The sequence below is a fragment of the Equus asinus genome, chromosome 9, assembly GCF_041296235.1.
Source record: "Equus asinus isolate D_3611 breed Donkey chromosome 9, EquAss-T2T_v2, whole genome shotgun sequence".
NCBI lineage: Eukaryota > Metazoa > Chordata > Mammalia > Perissodactyla > Equidae > Equus > Equus asinus.
In genome coordinates, this window is record NC_091798.1 from 76,996,260 (window position 1) to 77,020,552 (window position 24,293).

The window sequence follows — 24,293 nt, forward strand, 5'->3', positions numbered from 1 at the left end:
AAGAGGAGAAATAACAAGACTCCACAGAAATACAATAGATTATAAGAAGATACTGTGAAAAACTATATGCCAACAAAATGGATAACCTAGAGGAAGTGGATAAATTCTTAGACTCTTACAACCTCCCAAAGCTGAGTCAAGAAGAAACAGACAATGTAAATAGACCAGTCTCAAGGAAAGAGATTGAAATTGTAATCAAAAGCATCCCAAAGAATAAAACCCCAGGACCAGATGGCTTTCCTGGGGAATTTTACCAAACTTTCAGAGAGGATTTAATACCTATCCTTCTCAAGCTATTCCAAAAAATTAGGGAAGACAGAATACTTCCTAACACATTCTGTGAGACCAACATCACTCTGATACCAAAGCCTGAGAAGGACAGCACACAAAAGGAGAACTACAGGCCAATATCGCTGATGAACATAGTTGCAAAAATCTTTAACAAAATTTTGGCAACCCGAATTCAGCAATACATCAAAAGGCTCATACATCATGATCAAGTAGGATTCATACCGGGGACACAGGGATGGTTCAACATCTGCAAATCAATCAACGTGATAGACCATGTCAACAAATGGAGGAACAAAAACCACATGATCATCTCAATAGATGCAGAGAAAGCGTTTGACAAGATCCCACAGCCATTTATGATAAAAACTCTTAACAAAATGGGGATAGAAGGAAATTACCCGATCATAATAAAGGCCATATATGACAAACCCACAGCTAACATCATACTCAATGGGCAAAAACTGAGTACCATCCCCCTGAAAACAGGAACAAGACAAGGATGCTCGCTATCACCACTCTTATTCAACATAGTACTGGAGGTTTTGGCCAGAGCAATTAGGCAAGAGAAAGGAATACAAGGAATCCAAATAGGGAAGGAAGAAGTAAAACTCTCACTGTTTGCAGACAACATGATCTTATACATAGAAAACCCCCCAAAATGCATCAGAAAATTAATAGAAATAATTAACAACTACAGTAAAGTTGCAGGGTACAGAATCAAGTTACAAAAATCGCTTCCTTTTATGTACTCCAATAACGAACTTACAGAAAGAGAACTCAAGAATACAATTCCATTTGCAATCGCAACTAAAAGAATAAAGTACCTAGGAATAAATTTAACCAAGGAAGTGAAGGACTTATACAATGAAAACTATAAGACATCACTGAAAGAAGTTGATAATGAGATAAAGAGATGGAAAGAAATTCCTTGCTCATGGATTGGAAGAATAAACATAGTTAAAAGGTCCAAACTACCCAAAGCAATCTACAGATTCAATACAATCCCAACCAGAATCCCAATGACATTCTTCACAGAAATAGAGCAAAGATTCCCAAAATTCATATGGGGCAACCAAAAGCCCCAAACTGTAAGGCAATCCTGAGAAAAAAGAACAAAGCTGGAGGTATCACATCCCTGACTTCAAAATGTACTACAAAGTCATGGTGATCAAAACATCATGGTACTGGTACAAAAACAGCCACACAGATCAATGGAACAGAACTGAAAGCCCAGAAATAAAGCCACACATCTACCGACAGCTAATCTTCGACAAAGGTGCCAAGAACATACAATGGAGAAAAGATAGTCTCTTCAATAAACGGTGTTGGGAAAACTGGACAGCCACATGCAAAAGCATGAAGGTAGACCACTATCTCACGCCATACGCAAAAATAAACTCAAAATGGATCAAAGACTTAAGATATGTCCTGAAACTATAAAACCCCTGGAAGATAATATCGGTAGTACACTCTTTGACATCAAACTAAAAAAGATCTTTTCAAATACCATGTCCTCTCAGACAACGGAAACAAAAGAAAAAATAAACGAGTGGGAATTCATCAGAGTAAAGAGCTTCTGCAAGGCAAAAGAAACTAGAATCAAAACAAAGAGACAATCCAACAATTGGGAGAAAATATTTGCAAATCATATATCTGACAAGGGGTTAATCTGCATAATATATAAGGAACTCACACAACTGAACAATAAAAAAACAACCTAATCAAAAAATGGGCAGAGGAAATGAACATTTTTCAAAAGAAGATATACAGATGACCAATAAACACATGAAAAGATGTTCAGCATACTAATCATCAGGGAAATGCAAATCAAAACTACACTAAGATACCACCTTATGCCTGTAAAAATGGCTGTAATCACTAAGACTAAAAATAACAAATATTTGAGAAGGTGTGGAGAGAAGGGAAGCCTCATACACTGCTGGTGGGAATGCAAACTGGTGCAACCAGTATGGAAAACAATATGGAGATTACTCAAAAAACTAAAAATAGAACTATCATATGACCCAGCTATCCCACTACTGGGTATCTACCCAAATAATTTGAAGTCAACAATCCAAAGTAACATATGCACCCCTATGTTCATTGCAGCACTGTTCCCAATAGCCAAGACATGGAAGCAATCCAAGTACCCATCGACTGGTGATTAGATAGAGAAGATATTGTGTGTATACACACACACACACACACACACACACACAATGGAATACTACTCAGCCAGAAAAAAAGACAAATTCATCCCATTTGCAATAACATGGAAGGACCTAGAGGGAATTATGCTAAGCGAAATAAGCCAGTCTAAGAAAGACAACCACCAGATGATTTTACTCGTTTGTGGAATATAAACAAATACATGGATAAAGAAAACAGTTCAGTTGGTACCAAGGGAAGGGGAGTCGGGGGTGGGCACGTGGGGTGAAGGGGAGCACTTATGTGGTGACAGTCAAGAAACAATGTACAACTGAAATCTCACATTGACGTAAACTATTATGAACTCAATAATAAATAAATAAATAGAAGATGTAGTTGTGAAAAAGTACAAATATGTTTATACATACAGAAAATAACCACCCTATAAATGTCTGTGATTAGACTAACATTGAATAAAACAAAAATAAGCATGGCAGTGTATACTTTCTGGATTTTAGAAATTTTGAGACTGAAGAATTAGTTTGTAAATCAACTTTAGTGTCCTACCATAGTATTAAATACTTTTGTAAAGATACCCTCTAAATTTTGGTTGCAGTTTCTTCAAAATCTATTAGAAATCTTTAATCAAAGTGTTCAACAAATGGAAGGCAAAAAATTTCAGTTTATGTGAACTTTTTAGAGAACTGCAATTATTGAAAACAAAACTTGCAAATAGGAAGACCTTGACCTATATCCCCATGAAATCAAAGAAGAAACCAAACAAATTAAATAGTGAGAGTGCAAATGATGGACAAGATTTAATTGTGAAATTTCATAATTGTTTTTTGAAATACCTAGACTTATGGGGAAAGTATCTTGATGGAGTTCATTTTTTAATTAAATAAATTTATAATCTGTTCCAGAATGAAGTTAAACTGGGAAAGCCTGCAAATTTGCAGTATCTTAATTAAGCAAAACATTAAAAATAATCATAAATATTTATTTGATGAGTTTTATCTCTTTAAAATTTTGATCAAAAAAAGCACTTTGCGGGGCTGGCCCCGTGGTGTAGCAGTTAAGTTCCTGCACTCTGCTTTGGCAGCCCGTGGTTTGCCAGTTCAGATTCCAGGCACAGACTTATGCACTGCTCCTCAAGCTATGCTCTGGCAGGCACCCCACATATAAAGAAGAGGAAGATGGTCATGGATGTCATGGATGTTAGCTTCAGGGCCAGTCTTCCTCAGCAAATAGAAGAGGATTGGCGGTAGCTGTTAGCTCAGGGCTAATCTTCCTCCAAAAGAAAAAGAAAGCCCTTTGAATGGATGCCAAAATAGTAGTACCTTTGGAAATATTTACCTAAAATATTTATGTATTTCATTATTAAAAATTAAAATAGGCAATATTTACCACTAGCAAAATTTGCTCTGAACTTAATAAATTTACCAGGTAGCTTAGCACCTGAGTATATAGAAGAGTTAGTGGAAAGCATCAACATTTGAAATTTACTAACCATAAAATGTAACTAGGAAAAATATAAAAATAATTCAATCGCATTTAAAAAAATACTTTCTTCAGAAAGATATCTGTGAGAGACAGGTACAACTAAGAAATTGGTGAAAATATATGAATATGTATAATGAATCATCTGTATATATTTTTAATGTTCAAATTTTATATTTTTTACACTAATGAGCACAGATATAAGAGTTTTTTGAAAGAATTTTATTTTTGAAAACAATTTTGAATATGATTATTATATAGATCCACAAATAAAATAGAACCACTTAATTGGTTAGTAAATATACATTTGAAAGTTATATAGTTTTAATTCTTTTCAGTACACTTTTTACTCTAAATAAATGTTCTGGCTTGGGTGATAAATTGTATAGTTCTTTTATGTATATATATTTCATCCCCTCCTTTTCAAATTCCACTTCCCTTTTTCCTAATGATTGCTTTGTGTTTATACATGACTATAATTCTTGTATTTCAAATTTGTTGTTTCTAAAATGAACACCCCATTTTCCTCTACAACTCCTTCCTCTTATTTTTCTCTTTTTCTCTTGAGTATGACTTTTCAGTCACTTAGAGTTAAAATTTTGCTGTAAGATAAACACTGATTCTCCTCTCTCTTTTACAAAGATCATTCTGGTGGTAGGATAGAGAATGAGTTACAAGGAGATGATGCAAAAATCGGGAGACTCTTTAGGAAACTGTGGCACTAATCCAGATGGTGGAGTTTGAAACTACACAGGAGCAACATGAGGAGATGGATGGATATGAAAGATGAGAGGGAAGACTAATCATTTGGCTGTGGGATTGGCGACAGAATGTTGGAATATGAGAGATGACTCCCACATTTCTAACATGAGTGCCTAGGTTGATAGAGGTGCTATTAACTATCATAGGGACCTCAAGAAAAGGAAGAAATTTCAGAGGGGAGATATTAAAATTGTTTGGGGGCATATTGAGTTTGAGGCTTCTGTGGGACATCCAAGGAAGTTATCTGGTATGGAGTTGGGTAGCTAGAACAGGAGCAATTGCAAGATTCTGATAACTGTAGGAGGAATTCAGGCCTAGCTTAGACAGGAAATGTTCCCAGAAATATTTTACCATTTGAAACTTTTAGATTCAAGTTTAATAAATTAAACTTCAAAGATATAATAGTCCTTACTGTAGTTTTGCCAGCTAACTTGTATTCTAATACGCCTCTACAAACTTATTTTCATTATCCATTTTCACTCTGACTTCTTTGAAGTTTCACATTGTGTGTACAAGGGCACATTGATGAGTACAGAGTGGACTTTTTAATATCTTGTCAAGAACATCAGTTTTATTATCATTTGGCACTTAGTACTGTTCTGGAAATTTGACTTTGAAGTTGAGTCAATCTAAAACAAAAAAAATCTCTTTAGATTTCATTCTTAGAACCTGTTTCTCAATGATATCTGTGGGTAAAATTTTAACTTTTGTACATTTTATTTTTACTTACTAGCTATTGCTTTTCATAGAATGTAGTCTGTATCTTTAGATTTTATTTAGTAATTAAATCACCTATTTTAAGTAGTTTTCCCCCTACAATCTGTGCTTCCACATTATCTCCTGTATGTTCATTTTGATCCCTCAGCTTTGGTGTATGATTCATCTTTTAGCAGAAAAATGCAGGGTTCTTTCATTACAATTACAGTCATTGCCCTGATAATCCTGTGAGTCAATCTATACAAAACAAGAAGCTCATATCAAACTCCTGGCAGGTTTAGTTAAAATTAAAATGCGTGCTCAACTGTAGAGATTGTCAAGTGTGGAAATAATATTTGTCCAGCTGGACAGCTTTCTTTTGTAGTTGCTAAATGAAAGTTGAGATTCTGTCTGCTCCTTGAAAGCTTCTGTGTCATGAAGGTAATTTGGACTGTTTGTGGTTTGACAGGGATTATTAAAATCAGATGAAGTGAAGGGAAGCAAGTGTGAGAAAGCAAAATTGACACTGACACTCTCTATTATTTGCAGCTTGGATCATGATGACTATGTTGATATGATAGATTCACTGTTGAGATATGTTAAGTAGCAAATAAAGTCAAAAGCAGGTATAGTGATGGATTTTTGGATTTAACATGAAGATATCCAATATTTACTTTCACTGATTGCTTTTTAAATAGACTTTCAGGTCACTTCATATGAATTTGTTCATAACCAACAACAAATTATCCTTCTATTGAACTATAGATTTAAAACGTATACTGCAAAGGCAATATAACAGAAGATTAAATATTAAAGAAATAGATCACATGATTAAAATAGAATTTTAAAACTAGAAGCGTCCTTAAAGATCATTTTTGTCTAATTTCTTTTTTTTGTAGATGGAAACTAGAAAGAGTTTTAAGGTATCACTTTTAAATTTTATGCGATAACTTAAATGTTAAATCCTGATTTTTCACCACAAGTATATTTTCTTACCTTTTCACAATATCTTTAAAAATGGTTTAAGTTGTTGAAAGGCATTTCAAAATGGTTTAAGCCACAATTGTGGATAACTTTTTTCTATTTAAAGATAATACACAAATTGTTATTATAGTTATATGTTGCCTATAAATAGTATTACCTACATTGATGAAGTAAATGCCTTCCATAAATATGATTTTCTAATGAAAACGTCCTTAGTAGGGGGAATTATAGCTAGAGGACTATTCCAAGATGTCAAAGACATTTATATTAGAAAAATATAATTAAATATGAGGAACTATATGTATAAAACAGGATAAAGAACCTGGAGTTGTCCTATGCATTGTGGAAAACCTTCAGTGGTATTTAAACAGGGTAGTGAAATGATCTAATTTGGTTTGTAAAATAAGTCTAATGCCTGTATGCAAAGTAGACACGAAGTAGGTGTCCTACAATTCAGTTCAGTTCAGTTCTAACACCACCTGGGGTTAGCGCAGACCCTACAAGTTAAAGGCTCAGTCCCATGAGACTGCCCCACTTCAGACGTGAGCTGCAAATGGAGTCTGCAGGGGAATCCCACTTCTGCCTGGTTGACTACAAATTTGGGGGTTCCCACAACCACCCCTCAAGTTCAGTGGTTCCTTAGAATGACTCAAAGAACTCAGGAAAGCTCAATACTTCTGATTACAGCTTTATTAGAAAAGATACAACTTAGAAATGGCCAAATGGAAGAGATGTATAGGATAAAGTAAGGAAGGGGTTGGGGGGACAGGGGACAAAAACCAAATATGTGTTTCTTATTTTACCACAGCGTGTGAGTCTCGGAGGCCAAATAGGAAGTTTTTCCTTTTTTTTTTTCCAGCAAGAAATAACATCAGATTTGGGACACTAGTAGCAGAAAAAAGGAGAAGTCAAATTTGAGAGCATTTGGTGACTATTTAAGATATTAAGGAGAGAAAGAGTCGAAGAATTTGGTGATTGTTTAAGATAGGGCTCAGCAAACTTTTGCTGTTAAGGGCCAGGTAGTAAATATTTTAGGATTTGTGGACCGCATATGACCACTGTAGCATATTTTTCGTTTGCTTTTTATTTTTACAACTTATTAGAAATGTGAAAACCATTCCTAGCTCACAGTCCATAGAAAAAACAGACTGTGCCACAGTTTGCTGACACCTGATTTAAGATACTAGGGCAAGGGAGAGGGAGATTAGATAGGTGGTGACCCTATAAGGTAGGAAGAGAAGCCAATTTAAGGAAAAGATTTTGAATTAAATTTTGGACATTTTGAGTTAAGGGACCTTTGAATCAGCAAAGTGGCGTTTTCTAGTAAATGCTTGGAAATATGGAAGGGGGTTTTAGAAGAGGAACTAGGGTTAGAGATACAGACTTTGAATTTTCAGCATTGACATAACAGGTGAATGAGGTTACTCGAGAAAAGCATGTAGAATAAGAGAATCAAGAACTCCAGCATGAAATGGATAGGAACAGAAGGAGAAGAAAAATTTCCCTATTCCCCTTCCCAAGTCAGGCAAGGGGAATAAGGAAATTTGGGAAGACTACAAAATGAGAGCTCATAAGAAGAGATTTTTTTGAGGTCTGAGGAAGAGAAAATCCAATGAATTAAAGTAAAAATTTTTAAATATTAAAATACTTTAGGAAAAAAAGCAAAATAAATCTACTATGATAAAATTGCCCAAGGAGAAGCAGTAGCTTTGAATGAAGAATGCTCAGGGAGAGTGTTTAAAATGAGAAGCAGGTCTAGAGAGAAGCCTGTGGTGAATATCAGTATTTCATGGCGGAGATGAGAGAGGAGCCAATCAAGATGTTTATTAGTTTAATAGAAACTACTCTGGATAATTTAAGCAAAAAACCAAAAAGTGGCTGTTGGGCAGTGCAGCAGGGAGAGAATTTATTATGTGTATCTCATAGAACCAAAAGAAAACTGTATGAGCAATTAGTCAGAGAAGGGCAGGAACTGGACAATTATAGAGGCCTCAGCCAAAAAAAATTCATGCACCTTCTCTTGGGAGGCTAGAATTAACTAGATTGGTTTACCACCACTGGTTCCCTGTCCCTGCCTTCATTCCAAATTTCAGAGTTCATTCAGTATGCACCGTTCAGCTTAGGTCAGATGTCTAACCCTGGATCAATTAGTTATGACTAGAAAAGCTGGGTCCTCTAGCATAGAAGTGGACCACTATTGTACATCTGTATACCATATATCAGATAAAAATGAAATATTATAGCTGGCCAGCCGCCCGAAGTGGGGACTCCTACCAGGAGCCCGTGAACAAATGGTGTGAGAGACAAGAAGAGAACTAGAAAGCCATAATACTTAGGAAGATTTACAAGAGAGGAGACAATTTGAAGGAAGGAGCAGCTATCAGTACCACATAATACCGAGATTGAGTATGATAGGAACTGAAAAATATTTTGTCAGTTTCAGTTTGAGGATAGAGGCAGAAACCAGATTGCTCTGGGTTGAGAAGTGAATGAGAGATGAGTAATGTTGGGAAATACGGACTGCTATTTTGAGATGCTGGGCTATGAAAGGGAGGGATTCCTAGGAAGGGGTTTTGTTGATTTTTAAAAAGCAAGAAACTTGAACATGTTTATAGTCAGTTAAGGGGAATATTGATGATGTAGGACTAGTTAGTGATGATTGATGGAGCAAAGCCCTGAAAGTCATAAAAGGCTATTTCAATGGATAGATTTAGTCATCAAATTAACGTTAGGTTAATTAACAATATTATCAAAATTTAGGAGAACAGTATCACATTAATATGACTAGCTAATTAATACTATTAGCAACATTTTAGGAGAAATTCTTAAACTCTTGGAACATACTTTAAGAACCCTAAATCTTTTAGAAGCACCCATTTAGATACAAAGTGCACGCTAAGTTCAAATCATTCTTATCTAGTTATTAAAATAGTTCCTTAAAAATGTAATTGACATCTCATAAGCTATGTTTATTATTATTCCCAGTTGCTACGTAATACAGCTGCCTTTTAAAAAGTGCTCCATAACTTAAACTTTCTATTAATGCAGATGTACTATTTCTATTAATAGGATTAATTAATAGGATTTTACTGTACTTAAAAATTCATTAGTTAATCATAACCCCATGATTTGTGACATTATTTAGCTCTAGTCTCAAAATATATAATTTTATGATTTTTAAATCATTTGAAATGTGAGTGCCAAGTTATAAAAGAATGCTGCAATTAAAATTCATTTTCAGTTATCTTGATTTCACTGTTGTGTTAAAGCAAGAGATGACTAGGATTGCATATTGAAGATTATAAAGAGTTATTAAAATGAAAATATTTTCTAGAAAGAGAAGTGCACTGAAAAGGAAAGAAAGCAACGTCAGATTTGGTGAGTAAAGCATATGACAATTAATTCTGTTTGCTTGTCAAGCTACAATAGTGTGTTCTGACTGGTCTTGTCAATTTCTACTTCATACATACACATATATAAATTACTAATAGAGGAGTTACAATGAAGTATTTTATATTTTATCGAAAGGGATTTTAATAGCTGTAGTATTTTAATATGAGTATTTACTGTATGTGTATTGAGATTCTGAAAGTCCATATAATTATTGTAATCAGAACTTCCACAATTATTAGTAGAAAGTATAGCAGTCTATGGGGGAAAACTTAATATATAACTGAGAGTTGAGAAAATAAATTAAATAAATAACAAGTCCTTTATTTCCTAATATGAGACTTTAATGTATAAAGTATTTTAAATGACTACTAACAAATTGATATCCATTTGGTTGTCTCTCAGTCTTTGGGGGACGCTAAAACATTAAAATTTCAACTCCCAGTAAAACAAAATTCTTTTTGGAAATTATGTAGGTTTCATAATGAAGGAAATTTATAATGGTTCTAAGGAAAGCTGTTAAATATATATGGCAGTAAACAAGTCAACATGTATAAGAGGTAAAATAATTTTTTTTTAAGTACAAATCTCTACAGACAGGCAGTTTCTGGCTATGTGATTGAGGACAGCCTTTGAAGCAGTCAGAATCCCAGCTTTGCTACTTCCTATGTACTTGATCTTGGGCAAGTATGAACCTCTCTGTGCCTCGCTTTCTACATCTTTAATATGGAGATTATAATAGTACCTATCATGCAGGATTATGGTAAGAATTAAATGATTTCATATATATATAAAGTACTTAGAACAGTGCATGGCCCATATAAATACTACATAAGAGTTAGCTGTTATCATTAATATTATTACTTTTTAGCCATTGTATCTTTAATCCATGTCTCAATGAATGAGTTCACTGAACTACATAAAATTTTCAAGATTTAGTAAAAGTTAAATTTTGAATTATATAACGTTGGCAGGACTTTGTGAATGATAGAGGAAGACTACTTTCTGACTAGATATGGATGGAAGAGTATAAATGAGCCAGGCCTGAAGAAAAGGCTGGTCCAGGTTTAAGAATAACAACCTGGTCAAAGTTTCTTTTCACTTTGCTTTTTTTATCAAAACAGCAAGTCAAACCAAACCAGCAATACAAAGAATAATACAAATAATATAAAGAATAATTGATCAAGGATACATGATGGCTATGAAGGTGTGATTCCCATGTCACCCTTTTCCTTGTGGAGGCATGATACGCAAAGTCATTTGATCTCAGACATCTTTTCTTGAGTGAAGAGTGTGCCAAGTCAGAGGAGCCGAGAAACATGGGCCAGCTGCTTCTCAGAATATTTTAGGGAGCTAGAGGTTTGAGGGTGGAACATCAGTACAGGGCATCTACCTATTACCATGAAAGAATATCTTGCTGCCTCATATTTCCTCTTTTTACATTTTATTTCTTGCTAAGCTATAGATTCTGCTAGAAGAAACATCAGAGCCTGAAAATCCGTTCACCTCATTTTATAAATGAATGTGAGCTCCACTCCTTTTGAGAGACTGAGTGACTTACTCAGTGTCACATAAACATTAGCAAACCAGGATCAAGGCTCAAATCTTTTGGTTCTTGGGTCAATGGTGTTTAGAGTTAAATGTATTTTATTACAGTGAATCTTTTTTTTTCTTTTAAAGATTGGCACCTGAGCTAACATCTGTTGCAGTCTTCTTTTTTTGTTTTTTGTTTTCCTTTTTCTTCTCTCTAAAGCCCCCCAGTACATAGTTGTATATTCTAGTTGTGCTATTTGGGACACTGCTTCAGCATGGCTTGATGAGTGGTGCCATGTCCGTACCCAGGATCCAAACTGGTGAAACCCTGGGCCGCCAAAGTAGAGCGCATGAACTTAACCACTCGGCCAGGGGGCCGGCCCCACAGTGAAACATTTTGAAACTAGTTCAGTTATATGTGGAGCATATAATTATTTTTAGTTAATCAAGATACCCCACTTCCTTACCATGCTCATTAACAGTGTTTGGGTTAGACAGTGGTGTTGAACGGTAGGATTTCAGACAAGCCAGAGCTGGTGGACACATTAATTCCATGGTCTGTCTGTGGATCTAAGAAGGCATATGACCCTCTTCACTGGGCTTTTCCAGAGAAGAAAAATCGCTCAGTCCGAATGTTTCCCCTTTACTAACTAAAGTTCAGCACAGACTTTTTCCCAATGATTGGTTTTTCTATCTTCTTTCACTCCTTTTTAAGCATGTATTGGTTGCTCACAAGAAGAATGATACTCTGGATTTTTATTACTGACAAAACAGAAAAAAGATTAAATAAGGACTCTAACCATTATATATGTTTAAATAAAGAAAAAAAGATCCTAGGATAGAAAGGTATCATTTTAAAATATGTTAAAGGACAAGTGAGATTCCAAAATTACTTTTGTGGGCTTTCTTTTGATCACATAAGGTATGATTTTTTTTTATCATTTTGTTGTATTGTTTTCTGACAGTGCTTATAATATGTTCATGTTTTATTATAGTCAGTGTTCTTAGGAATTTATAACTCAACTTTTATAATTTGCCTAGGGCCTAAACTTGATCTACAGATGTTTGGCTGAGATGTAATTCTTCAAACATAACTCATTTTTAAAAGGCAATAATTAATAATAGATTGGCTTTTAATACTTGTTTGAAATATTGAGCACTATTTTTTTAATCTTATACAAAAATTGATCAGAAACATTACAAAAGAATGAACATTTAAAAACAGTATTATGGAATAGCAATTTCAAAAAAAAAGTTACAGCTTCCATTTTTGATTGATCATAGATTAGGATGAGAGACTTTATTCAGTACGTCAAGTTATTATTATCTCCTTGATGACAATTTAATAGTTGGAAGTACAGAAACGTAAACAGAATGTAAAGTTGTATCTTGACCCACAGCTTCACAGCCTCTTCCTTTTTCCCCCTAAATTTTTTAAAGGTGGTTCTACTTTTTCTGAAATACCACTGAAGTAATTGCCAAAGTACATTAGTCCCTCAGTAATTTACTTTTCTGTTGTTGAGGTCATAGTTGTCTTTTACTTAAAGAATAGCAGTCACCTTTCTACTGGCTCCCTTCCTTGTGGTCTTATTCTTTTTACTGTCTCTGCTCCTTTATGATGCCCAACACAGTGTCAGATACACTCTGGGCCTGAGGAGTGCATGTAAGGAAATGGGAGGATTGCTGCCTGTGCTCATGCGCATTTAGTGCATGCTTCTTTCTTACCACAGTCCTGCAGGGATCACTGCCATTCTAATGAGAAAACTTCTTAATCCAAACTTTAGCATCACCTACCGCAGTTTACTCTCCCTCCTTTATTTGTTTCTCATGTTGGTCCTGTGCATCCCTATTCACTCCAGTTAATTTTCTTATCCTGTTAGTTCTATTTTCCCATTAAGTTTTCTCTTATGCTGTCACACAGCATCTTAAACTTGCTGCGTCTTTACCTACAAAGGTGACCCTTATTTCTCTTGTCCTTCATCACTTTATCATCATAGATATGGAAATGTCACAGATCTATGCAGGTCACATGAAAACTCTGAACCATCGTCATTCTGGTACCCTATCATTGTTATCAAATGACATTTCTTTAATGCATTCTTTCTGTTTATTGATTAGCTTCTATACTGAGGTTAGAGAATATCACACAACCATGTAGACTGGGAATCCTTCAAAATCATGGTCACTAACCCCAACACGTTTCAGTCCATTATTATTTTACTCTAGAACTGATTTTCAATGAATGACACAACACACACATTCAATATCAAAATAATACAAAACAACAGATTTTCTTTTAATAACATTTGCAGGCACGAATACCATAAAATAATGCAAAAAGTTTGGTGAAATGGTCATAGTCAAAGATATTTAGAAATTATGTAAGTTTTGAGTTAGATTTTGAAAGAAATTAGAAACATGAATTGGCAACAGAGAAGTATTAAGGTTAGAAGATGTTTTAAATGAAGACAGAAAATGTAAAATAAAAGATCATAAGCCCCCTAAGAGCAGGGGTAGTTTCTCTTTTAAATATCTTTTTCTGATTATATATAAAAGAAGAACTTATTACAAAAACATAGGAAAACACTAATTAGAAAGAAAAAAAAAAAAAATTCGACCATAGTCTAAATATCCAGGGATAATCATTTTAACATTTCGGTTAATACTGTTTCCACAAAACAATGTTTTGTATGCCGTAAGTGATGCATTTCTCAAGAGACCAGCACCCTCAAGTTTGGAACCAAATAAATCTGGGTTCAAACCCTATCTCTAACACTGGTTGGCTGTGTAACATGGACATGTTAGTTAATCTCTTTGGGCCCAAGTTTCCTCCTCTGTAAGTGAGGATAATAGATGTTTTGTAGAGTTATTATGAGAATTGAGGACGATAAGGTATGTAAAGAACCTTCTACATAGTAGATATACAACAAGAGATATGCAACAAATCTGTTATTGTCTTTTTGCTGTTATATTTAAGCTGATTTCTATACCTAATTTTTAAGTTTTGAATTTGTGGTGTCTGAATTAATGCTGCTTTGTAGTATTGACAAACTGGACAACTCTAAACATAGTAGTAGTATATAACTTGTTTATTACAGAGAGGCTGGCTACAAACAAATTTACTAAGTTTGGGTTCTCTAAAAGAATGCTCAGCCAATCAAATCTTTTCATTACAAAAGTCAAATTTTATTTTCTTGCAACAATTTTTGAATGACTCATCATTTGAAGAGTTGCACTACCAAAATGATTCAAAAGTATGGAAATACATAAACTGAATTCATTATCAGTAATGTTTTCCATTGGATTTAGAAATGGCTATTCTGATAATAGCTATAACTAGTTGAGCTGCTAGGGAAATATGAAGATGTCACACTCTTAGATTATATGAAAATATTGAGGTTTTGGTGTCCTAAAGAAGTATAACTTCTGATGGACATAGAGTTTTCTACTGTTTAGCTTATAGTTTTTGTTTTCTTTAGCCTGATTTCAAATTAATCTTTATTACGGCATGTTATAGGTAAAGTTTAGTTTTCAAATGAGAAATTATACCTTTTATTGCAAGATAGTTTGAAAGAGGAGAGTCCAAATTTATGTGGATTTTGGTATTTTAAAAGGGCCCATCCGTGTTTATTCTGGTTTGGAATTAATTTGAGTTTACAAATGACAAACTTTGTGATGCTGTATAGTTTTATGTTAAAATGTTTTAGTTGTGTGTTTTCCTTTTAAAATAAAATCTCTGAAGAAAAATAAAAGCTTTATCCCAAGACTATGTCTTTCAAGTTTTGGATAGGACCTATGAGAAATCTTTGGTTGTTTCAGTATAGGATGATAAATTAGCACATCTGAATAATTCAAGATGAAGAAGTCCATTAATGTTGTGGTCTCTACAAAATACTTTAGACAGTTTTTCAAGTATTTTGGATTTATTTATTTTTACTCCTACAGCAGTGCCTGTACATATCAAACATTCAGTAAATACCTATGGAATGAACGATTGAAGCTTTGTTAGTGGGAAAATGGATATACCTCTAGAAAAAGTGCATATTTAAGTTTTAGTGAGTTATCAATACTTCAGTTGTCAGGAGCCTAGAGGAACTCAAGGAAAATTTTGCCTTCTTCATGTATGCATCGGGCCGGGGTGCGGGGGATGAGACTTTAAAAAGGCTTTTCCTATTTCCACATCAGTATGTTGACAAGACTGGAGGGAAGGTGTGAATTCTTGCTGCAACCCTCCTTGTCACAGTGGTTTTTGAGGCTTTGTGATTTCCTGCCACTCTGGGTTACAGTGAGAAGCAGCAGGATGCTTACTTCTTCTCTACTGGGTGCTGTTTTATTCAGCTTTCAAACCACAGAGAAGTGTGAAAATTAGGTCACACATCATGAAATTTAAATAACCAAATACTGTACCTAGCTTAATATTACCTAGTTCTCCTACTGCTATATTTCATTTTGCCTATGAATGGCAATTATCAATATTACAACCTGAGGTATTTTTCTTTTCTTCATTTTGGGGGAACTGACATGTTTTTTATTCTTGTTTCTCAGAATGGATTGGGGAGATGAATATTCTCAAAATTCGTTTGATCTACATTGTTTGTTAAATTCCTTTCCTGAAGACTTGGAGTTTAAACAGATCTTCAGTGACATTGATGAAAAGATAGAACAAAATGCTGCAAGGTAAATATTGCTAATTGTTTAAAACAAGCTGATTTCATGTTTTATTTACATGAACTTTATTTAGTCTAGTTTTAGTGTTTCCTACTCTTAGATAATTTTCTATTTTAATTATCATTAACTTTCCTGAAAAAAATTGATTAGACCCTCCCTCCTCAAATTTAACACGATTGCCCTTATCAGATTAGTAGTTTTAATAAGACTAGAAAATATAGGCACTGCCTTCAAATAGATAAAGTTCATAGAATTGCTATTAAAAGATTTCTTAGATTTTGCCAATGTTGATGGCCTGGTTTTTCATTAATGTACTTAGAGTTAAGCATTCTCCTTTGGTAGATAAGCACAAAAATAAAAAATTTGAAATTAAGATATTAAAATAAAATGGTAGTATAAAGCCATGGATTACTTGAGCTGCTGTAAACGGAACCTTAAAAATAAATTATTTTTATGTAATGTTTGTCATTTTAGTCTCCTTCTCATTTACTTGGGAGGCTGGGGACTCCATAGAGAGTTGCGCTGCCAGATTAGTCTTCATCACCTACTCCAAAAGTTAGTGTTACCAAACACAGAAGGACAACTAAGAGTTTTCCCACTAATACATGTTCTGTGATAGCAAGGACTGTGTCTTCGTGTGTATTTGTGGGCCCTAGTGTCAGATCACTTATTTGATTCCTTTTGATCAAAGGTTCTAATAATTCACCTCATGTGGGTTACAAATATGTAAACCACAGTAAATATTTCTATTGTAGAATGATACATAGTATTTCCTTTTTTAAAATTTAAAGTACAGTTATATTAAATTGTCAAAGAAACTAAACCAAGTGAAATGTTCCTATGATTTTTTCCCTCATGTTTTATTTGAGAATATAGTTACTTTTTAATCATCATAACAATAGGCATAAATAACTTAAATTCAAAAGATAGCATGTTGTTGGGGAATTACAATTAAAAACAAAAATCTCCCATCCCAGAAATCCTCCCTACAAAGATAGAAGGGAAAGAAAACACTTTTATTATTCAACAAGCATTAAACCAGAATGCAAGGCACACCACAGGCAATCCGCTCAGATTGCAAAGACAGAAAGGAATCGCTCCCCTTTATGTAGCCTAGTAGGTATAACCCATTACGTACATGTTTTCGAGGTAAAGAATAATTAGTCTTCAAATAGAGGATTTCATCCTAACTTACCATTGTTAAAGAACACCTATCTTAGCTAATTGGCCTTTTCCTGAGGAGAAACAAACTTCTCCTATCTTTATGACAGGAGGTAGTTTTGCAAATTGGAACAAAACATCCACTGAAGTTGTGCTGCTACGCTCCCACCGGGACTTGGGGATGGGAGAGCTATCTCCCTTGTTTGCATTTTGAAGAGATGGCTCCCAGTTTCCTGAGAAAGGCAGTCCTGGCTGAGAATGCTGACAAAAGGCCTGTCTAGTCTTCCAAGGCATACATTTCAAAGAGACAAAAAAGTCCTTATAATTACAAGTTTCTAAGGTAAATGCTTTAAGAAAAAGGAAGGGAGGGGAATCTTTTCTCTTATTTTCAACAGAGAGAAGTAAACCTCTTATTTTTAATATTTCTTTGCCCGTACTATATATATATATATATATTTTAAAAGATAGCATATCTATGACTGTAGAGAGTGTATAATTGCTATTGTATATAAATATAAAATAACTGTATTTAACTAGTGTAATTATGTATTTATGTAATTTATATATTATACATTTATATATTGCATGACACAGTTTCTAACCCAAAGGAACTTATAAATAAAAATAATCTTAGCATAAATAGATTAACAAGTCATTTATGTAAATTCCAGAGATGATTATATTAAAAGCAAATTTTAAATATTTTTAAAAAGGTAACCTTTATTCATAATGGCATTTAGGCTCCATCAAAGCAAAACAAATCACTGAACTCTGATGCTTTTGTTATAGACTGTTTTATTTTATTTACTTATTTTGTTTATTTTTTTTGTGAGGAAGATTGTCCCTGAGCTAACATCTGTGCCAATCTTCCTCTATTTTGTGTATGAAACACCTGATGAGTGGTGTGTAGGTCCGTGCCTAGATCCGAACCTGCGAACCCCGGACCGCCAAAGTGGAGTATGCAAACTTAACCACTGTGCCACCAGGCCAGCTCCTAGATTGCTTCATTTTTATTTGCTAAACCATCTGTAGTTAATTTCTTGCCCTGCCTAGTCAATAGGAAATCATGCTTAGAAATGAAACAGTGATTAAAATATTGTATTTTGCATTCATAAGTTATTTAGGTAAAAACTCATATGTTAGTATTAAAAACAATGACATGGAATATAAGGGTATAATTTTTAAATTAAAAATATTTTTTTACCCATATATTAAAATGAACATAGAGCAGAATCACCTCAAGTGACCATTGATCTTCACAAGGGATAAAATAAGGGAGTAGCTGTGTGTGCCGTATGCTACATTTAGAATCAAGTCTATTTTTCATCAAATTCAATTACGTTTTTATTATAATCTAGAGAATAAACATAATAGTATAGGGTGTATATATTTTTAAAAATAAAGTACTGAATAATAACCATAGTTCAGAAGAGTATAAATCATTTATGCACTCATTTATTGCCTTCTAACAAAATAGCTTTTAGAAAATTGTATGTCATGACAAATCAGTTATGCCACACTTGCACTGCAGTCGTTGAATTACCCTTGGCATTTTTGTATTCTAACAGTTCTATTTATCTCTCAGTGGTGTACATTGAATAAGTAATGAACATCTGTATGATATGGGCTTTCCCAATACTTTTAAAAGAAAAGAATATTAGTAATTCATTTTTAAATATAGTATTTTTCCCTACCCTTGAATTTTTAAAGTTGTATTTCTAGCAGTGACCCTGACGTCTAAGTGTGAATTCCTTTCCTCTTGTTAATATCATCAGGTTTTATGAGCCACAAGGTCTTTTGCTTCCCCAAAGCAGTGATTCACCACAATGGACCAGAGTGCCCAGAGGTCACTGAACCTTCATCTGCCCTTCAAGAGAGGCTGCCATTCTTTCAGACCATTTTCACTTTGTATCCTCATTTCCATTCAAATCAGAGCTAGGTGACTCGTAGATCTGACAGTGGAAATCAGTGATGGTGAATCATTTACTTTTAACACATATCAAAGTTGGTAACAGGAGGGTAAATAACCTGCCAAGGAGGAATGCTATGAATGTTGTACCTACGGACACAGTTCAGTAACTGAAAACTGCTCATAGCACTGAAATATTTTTTGAACTGAATGGAACTTATTATTAGTTTAACAAGATATTTAGGTATAGAAGTTCTCTTGGGCTCACAATATGACATAGAATGATTTTTCTCCTCTTAATCTTCAGTTGGATATATAACTATATCATTAACAGTTTATTTTACCTTTCTGTTTTCCAATTATAGACAATCTTCGTGTGTACCTCAGGATGTAAGTTTTGCTGGTACTGGTGCAGGATTACTAATTTTTTTTTTTCACCTAAAGAAAGAACAAGAAATGCTACCGTGGATAATATCATTTTTCTTAATCCAGGAGATGTGGGAGGGTGGGGGGGAGAATTAACTTTATATTGTGACAAAATAATGGATGCATGGCTCCTATAAATTTAACTGTGTTTATTCATGGAGGATACATATTCCATAGATTACACTTATTTTTCACATAATGCTTAAATTTTTTGAATTTATATAAGAGAATTTTCTTTAGAATTTTCCACGTGACCTAAAGGTCTGGAAGAAGTAATCAAAAGAAATCTTCAAATAAGCTATCAACATTGAACTTCCCCTGGCTGAACCACAAATCTGGACACACACACACATTAATATATTTTATGGCCTTAGCAAATTATATAAAATTAAAATTAGTCATTTCAGAGACTGTTATTATTCCAGATAATATACCAGAAATATTGTTATTTCTGGTAGTATTTTGGCACCTATTTAATAATGACAAGAGGATGAAAATTAATATTTACTCTTTTAACTTCCTGTGTTTGTACTTCTCTTTTGCATTTCTCTATTCTTCTGTACTCCCTGTCTGTCAGAATCTCTAACTCTTCTGCTATTTTACTGAACAAGACCAGGCCAGATGGAAAAAAGCCTGAAAGGCTTCCCCATCTGTCCTTGAACCCAGAGTAAGACTAAACAGCCACTTTCCAGTTTTTTCTGTCAGGGCCCTTTTTAGTACTTAGATCCTCCAGAATTAAAAGTGCCTCCCGGGCAGACAGCATCCTGGGCTTATCAGCTCAGTAGCCTAAACTTTCCCTGACCCCTTCGTATTTCCCGATTTTTAAACTCTTCCCATCTTCCCAGTGAAGCTCTCAACCGGAAGTTCAGTGATGCATGCAACTAGAAGTGGGGGTGAATGAGCCACTCTGTCTCACGTGGCCTATTGAACCACTTTCTCCTCGTCATTTTCTGTCACTAGTAGCTCCGTTATTGGAATGTCTGTGGTGTTCCTTACTCCTCTTCCCATCATCCTACATTCTGTGCCCTCAATGCTTCCCTTACGCCTCTGCTTTAGGAGCTGGGGTAAGTAGGGTAAAATGTGAGATCTAGAGGTTTGTTAAGAGATTCTTTCAAGTAATACATTTTAAGTGTTAGACTTTTTTTAAAGTATAACTTTTATTTTTATGTGTGTTAGCTTCACCTACTCTTGGCTAAATATGCATAAGATAATAAAGAATTATTGTTTGAGGATATTCCTAAAGAATATTATTATAATTATATTTCCATGGGAAATAAGGAAAGGGAAGCAAGTGTCTGCCTGCTTATAAACTGTTATGATACCAAAAGTTTGAATAATATTATACTGAAAATTCAGACTTGATAAGGAGATTGAACCAACAATAGTAAGGCCACTATTTCCCATTGAAGATCATAGTTAATGGGCCAATGAGAAGTAATTCCTCACTCGTAAGGTAACAACCTAAGGTTCCTGGTGAAGACCTGGCACAGCCGTGAGGGTAGGAACAGGGAATACTAAAAGGGGACTGAGCCCTGGTCACAAGATGTGACTGCTGTTGTGGCTCATCTTTCCTGTTAGATGCTTGACACCTTCAGATCTAAGCAACCTCACCAGCTTTCCCTGGAAAAGAGCCTTGTCAGGGATTCAGCAGAGTCAACACCTTGTCTAAAAAGGGTCACTAACACCACGTCCATTGCAAATCACAATCCTAATTCTAGACTGTCATGACTAAGGATATCCCTCTATGAGACCTGGGATAGGAGCTGAGTTGGGGGGCTGGAAGCTGGTACTATTACTTCCTTCATTTCTACCGTAAAGATTTTAAGTGTACATCACTGTATTCCCACTGCCAAAAACAGTCCTGGCACAAATTAGGCTAGAAGATAAATGTGTGTTAGACATGTTTGGTGGGAGTCTATTGTGTTTGCTTTATTTTAAAGTAGTGTGAAGTCAGATGAGTAGAATGTGATAGAGGAAGCTGTCATCAAATTCTAGTTTTCTTTTTCATTAAGTACTTTTACATTTTAAAAGTAAGAGATACTCATGGAAAATTTCAGACAGTAGAGAAAGGCAGATATAAGGAAAAGTCGAGCACAGAAGGGCAGAGATGAGGAAAAGTTTCCCTACCTCTCTGACCCTGCCAATCTTGTTCTTCAGAGGGAACCTATGTTGATAAATTACTGTATAACTATCCAGAAATATTCTCTACATATGTTTGCATGCACCCAAAAATACATTTCCTTTTTTACACAGATGGGAATTATATATATGTACTGCAATTAGATTTTTCTCACTTAATATATATTTTAAAAATCTCTCCATATGATTCTACTTTATTCTTTTAATTTTTACTTGTATGGGTGTACAATAGTTTATTAAGCCACTTCCCTCTTGTTGAGCATTTACAGTCTTTCTGCCATTACTGCATATACACATGCATGTGTGTCCTTCCTTATGAGAGTTTGTCTATGCGATAATCTCTTAGAAGTTGTACAGTTAGCTGTCACAAAATTGTCCTTCAGAAGTGCTACAACTGTCTTCTCTCCCTTAGGCAGTATGTGAGAATGCATGCTGTATGTCCTACCTCCTCACAGTGTGACCATAGGTGTTATCAAAACCCTCAGTTTGTAACTTCTAGTCAAATGTATTGTCTGGCTTAGTGATTGAATTTATTTGGGCAATGGAGATAAAGATGTGGACTAGATGATTCCCAGATCTCTTATGATTCTCCTTGTTACACATGTTCTCCCTTTCTCTTCTCTGCCTATCTCTTTCTCAGGAAGAGAATCAAGGGAATCGGCCCAGAGTAAATGCTAATACAGATTCCCCACTTTTTCTCCTCTTTATTTCAGTTTGCATGGTTTCATTGGAGTAGACTACATTCTGACTTTAGTATTGTGCTGAAATTACTGGACAAGCCTCCATAGATAAAAAAGAAAGCACATTAACTTATTCTTGCTTGTCATTGCCATATCCTTTCGTCCCTATAGAACATTTCTGGAAAATTCTTTTTATATTGTTACGTAACCCTGTGCCACTTCAGTCTAGTTCCCATCACTATAGTCTATGAAAAGTGATCCCAAGTCAGATATAAACTAAAGAAGGAGAAGAAAAGATTTAACGATGTCTTGGGATATAATGCTGGGCTGACTCTGGTCGATCCCAGCGCATTCTGGTACTTCCAGGGCTACCCTGCCATTGACTGGAAGTTTGGGGAGTATTTCACAATTGGTTGACTCTTTTGAAAGTGCTTTAGACTTTTTAGGTTGGTACAGCCCTACACTAGGTCTGAAGTTTCTTGAAGCCATCTGAACCATTCAAGAGTCTCTCAACTTTTGGGGTGAGGATTGGTGGTATAAAGCAACACAGAACAGAGAGTGCTAACTCTGAAGTTTCTTTCATATTGCGTTCTTCATTGAATAGCTCTGAGCAAAAGGTGAGTTAACAGTTGATGGGGATCTTAGGAGGCTATTAATATAGTCCAGGTGAGAGCTGATGACAACCTGAGCCTAGTCTTTCACTCACGATAGGAATAGAAAGAGGAGGATACATTCGAGAAAGATTTAAAGAGATTGTGTTAACAGAATTTGGTGTCAAGGATATGTTTTCCTTGAAAACATTTTGAAATAACCAAAACCTCTCTGAAATCAAAAACAGTTCAGCATAAATGTTTAATATCTTATTCCACCTTTTAGCCACTGAAGTAGTTGTTTGATGAATCCTTTTCTCAACCTTTTAAAAAATATTATCCAGAAATATCTTTGTCTCAGGAAAATTAATTTTTATTTCATGACTGACTTATAGTTTAATTACACACCAATTTTTATACATCCACCCTCTTCCCTATTAATTCCCTGGTAATTCCAAGGAGTTTTAGCAATCTAGCTAAACTGGGCTTGTCAAAAAAACAGAAAATTCTAATTACCTCACAACTGTTTGTGTTTTTAAACACATATGAAAGAATCGAAAAGACTTTTCCTTAGACTGAATTTATGTTATGGGTAAGAAGTATAAGCAAGAACATCAAAAATGTAAAAGCTTTAAAAAACATTTTTTAATATTGAGATTTTTCATACTGTAAAAGTAGTCTTTCATCTCTGCCATGAAACCTGCACCCTCATTTTTAAAAGGTAAAAGTAAAAATCATAACCTTATATGAAAGCACACGTGTATGTTTCCTACAAACTTTACATCAAAAAAATTCTCATAAATGTTACCAGTGAAACCCAGCTTTTGATTTTCCTTTGAACTATTTTGTGGCTGAATAATAGACTATGTGTTTTAAATCTTGAAAGAGCTTTTAGAATAGGCTTAAGTTTCAAGATTTTATGTCATATTTATTCGCTTCCTTTTTTCTCAGTTCTTCTCCCTATCCTAAATGTCACCAACGTGGTACTAATAGGTTCTTGTGTTATTGTTATTTAATGCCGTCTGTTTAATTGTAGGACATCTCAATCCTTTTGGAAGTAAGAGAGTGCGTATATACATATACCTACATGCATAAGTGTAGTTGCGACCATAAAAATAATTTTTTTTTTATTATCTGGATAAATATAGTTTTAAAGTGATGTAGCAGCGAGATTAGATAATCAGCACTGAATTCTCTGGGGTCAGGTGTCGGTTATTTTAAGTAAAATGATTCCCTTAATTTTCTTAAACCATCAATATCCTCACTTATAATCTCCTTTTCTACAAGGCACATTTAGTGGCCCCTCCTGTGTACTCCCTTAGTGTGTTGTATACACCTCTTATCAAGTCTTACCGTATTGTAGTTATTTATTTACAGGTCTATCTCTCTCACTAGACAGAATTCCTTTATGGATGG

At 34.6% G+C, this 24,293-nt stretch overlaps 1 protein-coding gene across 10 annotated transcripts in view; it reads left to right on the top strand.

The window, feature by feature from the left end:
* The window catches only part of KIAA0825 (KIAA0825 ortholog), a 373,989-nt gene that overhangs the window by 32,937 nt on the left and 316,759 nt on the right, over positions 1 to 24,293 (top strand). For 7 of the 10 annotated variants that reach the window (XR_011505937.1, XM_070517754.1, XM_014867748.3 and 4 more), the window contains exon 3: positions 15,850 to 15,981. Coding sequence is in view for 7 of the 10 variants with exons in the window: in XM_070517754.1 (XP_070373855.1) it covers positions 15,851 to 15,981 (131 nt within the window). In the remaining 3 variants the exon portion in view is untranslated. Of the gene's footprint in view, positions 1 to 9,715; positions 9,760 to 15,849; positions 15,982 to 24,293 lie in introns of those variants that run through there. The other 3 variants (XM_070517755.1, XM_070517756.1, XM_070517760.1) reach the window with 2 other exon arrangements.